Genomic DNA, 3,538 nt, shown 5'->3' with positions numbered 1-3,538 from the left:
CAAAATAATGATGAGCGTTTGTTCAATTATAATCTATCACGATGTAGAAGAGTGGTAGAGAACGCTTTCGGACATCTTAAATCACGATTTCGAAAGATTGGTCGAGGATTAGAAGTAGATATTTCTAATGCTAATCGTGTTATAAAAGCATGTTGCATATTACACAACATATGCAATGATCGAAACGATAAAATTAACAAGTCATGGACTGCAGATAGGAAAACGAATCCTTCAAGACCGCAACCACAAAGGGGAATGTCCATTAGAGCTGACAGTGAATCAGGAGTTGCCGTGCGAAGTGCATTAAAGAGACATTTGGGTAAATTTAAATTATTTTTTTTTTTCGAAAATTGGACATTTATAAGAAAATCACATTTTGTTTATCATTTTCTCAATCAGTTGATTATTTTCTTTCATCAACTCAATCACCTGCTGATCAATCTTTTGCGATTCTTTCAAGAACTGTTCAAATTTTTCATTTTCGTTCTGCGCCATTTCAAATAACCGTTCTTGAATGTTTCTTCTTCTTGCATGTTTAGCTGAGCTAGACGGTTTCGTAGAAGTTCCGGACAACAGACTAGATGATGACGGTATAGATGCTTCTGTTGAAGATAATGATCCGGACGTCGAATGTTCATCTGGAAAGTGAATACAAAAGTTTTAATACTTTTTGAAAGAAAATTTCAATATCGAATAAATAAATTATATTGAAGATTTATAACAAATATCCTATGTCTACACCAATAAAGCAATCAATGTACTTTTTAGAATATGGACATTTGAGTTTATAACAGTTACAAGACCATTTTTTTTAATTCTTTTTATTCTTTAGAATAGAATTTAACGGTTCACTTACCATTATTCGGAAACTCTTCCTTAAGCGATTGAGGAGATATTGGCTCTGAAACTTGTGTATATAGCACACAGTATTCTGAGTCTTCGTCGAACTCAAAATCCTCCAAGTTCATTTCCTTCGAATTCTCTAAACCAAGAGATTTTTCAGATGATGTATTAGAAACTGGAACAACGAAGTAAAATAAATTTAATATTTATTAAATCGAATTTCATTGAAAATTCTCACCTGTAACTAAGCTCTCATCCATCAAATCAACTGTATTGTTTTGTTTGTATGCTTGTAAAAATTCATTAAGCGTCTCAAAGTATGCCCATACAGATCGTGAACCACCTGATTTACCCATTTTATTTTTTTCCGATCTAAAAATGAAAAAAGAAACAGATTTAATTATTATGCATAGTTGAAAAACAATTTAACTTACCTATATTTTCTAGATAAATTGTTGATACGAGTCCGCAATTCGTTCGGGGTTAGAAGAATTCCGTAACATTCCAGTTCTTTGCACATTTTGGCATAAATGTGCGAATTTTTACATGTTCCTCTCAAAGCAGCTACATTTTCTCTCCACACATCAATCACTTTATTTATTTCAACAGAACTCAATATTTTACCGCGTTTTTTCTCATGAATTTCTTTATAAGAATTCATGTTTTAATGTTAGTTGGGATAATTAATTGTTTCCGAAAATGAAAAGCCTACACAGTACTGTTTATGACGATTTTTTTTATCATTTGACATTTAGCAGCGAGAAATATCGGTTCTTGAGTTCACCACCACTCGTCAATGGCGCTGGTGACAGTAAGTAGTTATGTGATTTTGCACGTACAACGATGCAAGACCGTAGTACGGAAATCACCGTTGTATCATGATGCTCGCGTGATACCACCGTGATTCAGGGTGACAGACATGTGATTTCATGGTGTACAGTGATACCGATATCACATGTCTGTCATAAGCATAATTCAACTAAAAAATTAGTTGAATGGATATGAAGCGTGCCTTAGCTAAGAAATGACAGCACGTTTAATTGGTGAATTCAACTAAAAAAAATAGCCATTTCAACAAATATTTTATTATTACTAAACTCTAATAAATATATAATTTGCCATTTTCAAAATATCCTTGACTCAAAATTGTTTTTCGACACATCCAAGCAGCGTGAAGTACTGAAGTTGAAGTGTCATATAATGTTTTGAAAGCCCTCGAGCTTAAAGAACCTGAGTCTGCATTTGTTTATATAAAAGAGTTGGCACCAGTTTATTGTAGCTTGAATATCATCGGAACATTTGCTTCGAACCATTATTTCATTCCTTACAAATAGTGTGAGTCTGATTAATGCTGTTCGCTCAAACCGGATTTATAAGAACGAATCGTTTTTCCTGACCAACATACGAAAGTGTCTGAATGGTTCCAAGTTTGGGTTTCAGCTAATTGGAGCAATGAGAACGAAAGAACACACACAAGGTCACCGTGCAGATCGCACGCTAGCCGAGAGGTTCTAGTGATGGAATGAATGAAGTTCAGTCAAATTTCAATATGAGTACCTTTACCCTATTTCAAACGTAAATACAACCTGACGGCGGACGCGTGCCTGCCTCACTAAATTCTGAAACAAGAAACGTGAGACAAAAATCATAACCATTTCCTTTTGCCTTGTGCCGTCTGCTGCTACTCTTAATTATAACCGAATGATGTTATCTTTCATATTTTTTCTTTAATCCGAATCCAACCAAAAAACAACACGCAAGGTGCGTTTCATGAACTGTTTTTTGCTTCCTCTGCTGGGGGATTCTCAATTTACGTGCTTACAGCACCTTGATTATTTATGATTTTAATCGGAAATATTGAAAGCATTTTTTTCATGGATCATTCTTTTTCAAGATAATGCTCACCTTACACCATTAACCACAATTCCATGTGCATATAAATATTTCGTTGATTAGAAACTTTTTACATTTCCGCTGAAAATCCTTAGGTGACGGATTTCTCAAAAATTTTCCGCATTGAATTAACAATAAAAATAATCGACAAAATCGGTTTTCTAAAACATCGATTGTATTTAAGATTTATTCCGCCGTGTTTGTAATTCTCTCTCGTGGTGTATTCTTCGGTTGAAAATACATTTGCAATCATTCAGGCGTAAGCATTGATTATTGAAATGTTCTTGAAAACTGTTGAACATTATATAACCCATTTTTTTCTTTTTGCCTAGAACTGATGAAGTATCAAACAGTTAGATACTATAGAAAAACGAAAAAAATACATTTAGAAAATCGAACTTCAGTTTTGCAACAAGAAAAGTTTTTCAAAAATTATTTTTTGCAGAAGTACCGTCTCAGGTCACCGCAGTAACAGTACAACTTTTAAAGAAAATTTTGAAAGAAAATAAATATACAGATTAAAACAATTTAAATTATAGAATTTGTAAAACCACTTTTAAATGATTTGTTGGGTTGAGTTCACTATAAATTTATATTTTGGGAAATTGATAGGAACGCACTACTAAAACGTTTATTATATTCAAAATATTTAATGTACCAAACTAATCTTCTTAGAAAAATCAAATATCTTGATTTGTCGTATGAAGCAAAAATGCTTACAGTATCAATCGGTAGCCAGCTGTGTGGCGTGCAACCGAGTAGAGCCGAGGGTTTTTGGGGTGCTTAAGGTATAATTTACATC

General features: G+C 33.4%; 1 protein-coding gene across 1 annotated transcript; it reads right to left on the bottom strand.

Annotated features, from left to right (window-relative positions):
- Positions 1 to 369: 369 nt before the first annotated feature.
- LOC131433778 (uncharacterized) lies at positions 370 to 1,525 on the bottom strand. The gene is made up of 4 exons (XM_058600372.1): positions 1,278 to 1,525; positions 1,082 to 1,215; positions 857 to 1,018; positions 370 to 638 (listed from the first exon to the last, which is right to left on the bottom strand). Exons 1-4 carry the CDS (start codon positions 1,502 to 1,504, stop codon positions 370 to 372), a joined length of 792 nt encoding a protein of 263 aa, XP_058456355.1. The 5' UTR covers positions 1,505 to 1,525.
- Between the last annotated feature and the right edge of the window lie 2,013 nt (positions 1,526 to 3,538).

This window comes from Malaya genurostris, chromosome 3 (genome assembly GCF_030247185.1).
Source record: "Malaya genurostris strain Urasoe2022 chromosome 3, Malgen_1.1, whole genome shotgun sequence".
In the NCBI taxonomy this organism is placed as follows: Eukaryota; Metazoa; Arthropoda; class Insecta; order Diptera; family Culicidae; genus Malaya; species Malaya genurostris.
The sequence above is the reverse complement of the archived record's forward strand: the minus strand, read 5'-3'. Positions and strand labels throughout refer to the sequence as shown.

Coding starts and splice junctions, on each gene's coding strand:
- LOC131433778 (XM_058600372.1), bottom strand. CDS start 1,504: ATGAATTCTTATAAAGAAATTCATGAGAAAAAACGCGGTAAAATATTG. Junction 1,019..1,081: donor GGATGAGAGCTTAGTTACAG/GTGAGAATTTTC, acceptor TCGTTGTTCCAG/TTTCTAATACATCATCTGAA. Junction 639..856: donor GGAAGAGTTTCCGAATAATG/GTAAGTGAACCG, acceptor TTCACTTTCCAG/ATGAACATTCGACGTCCGGA.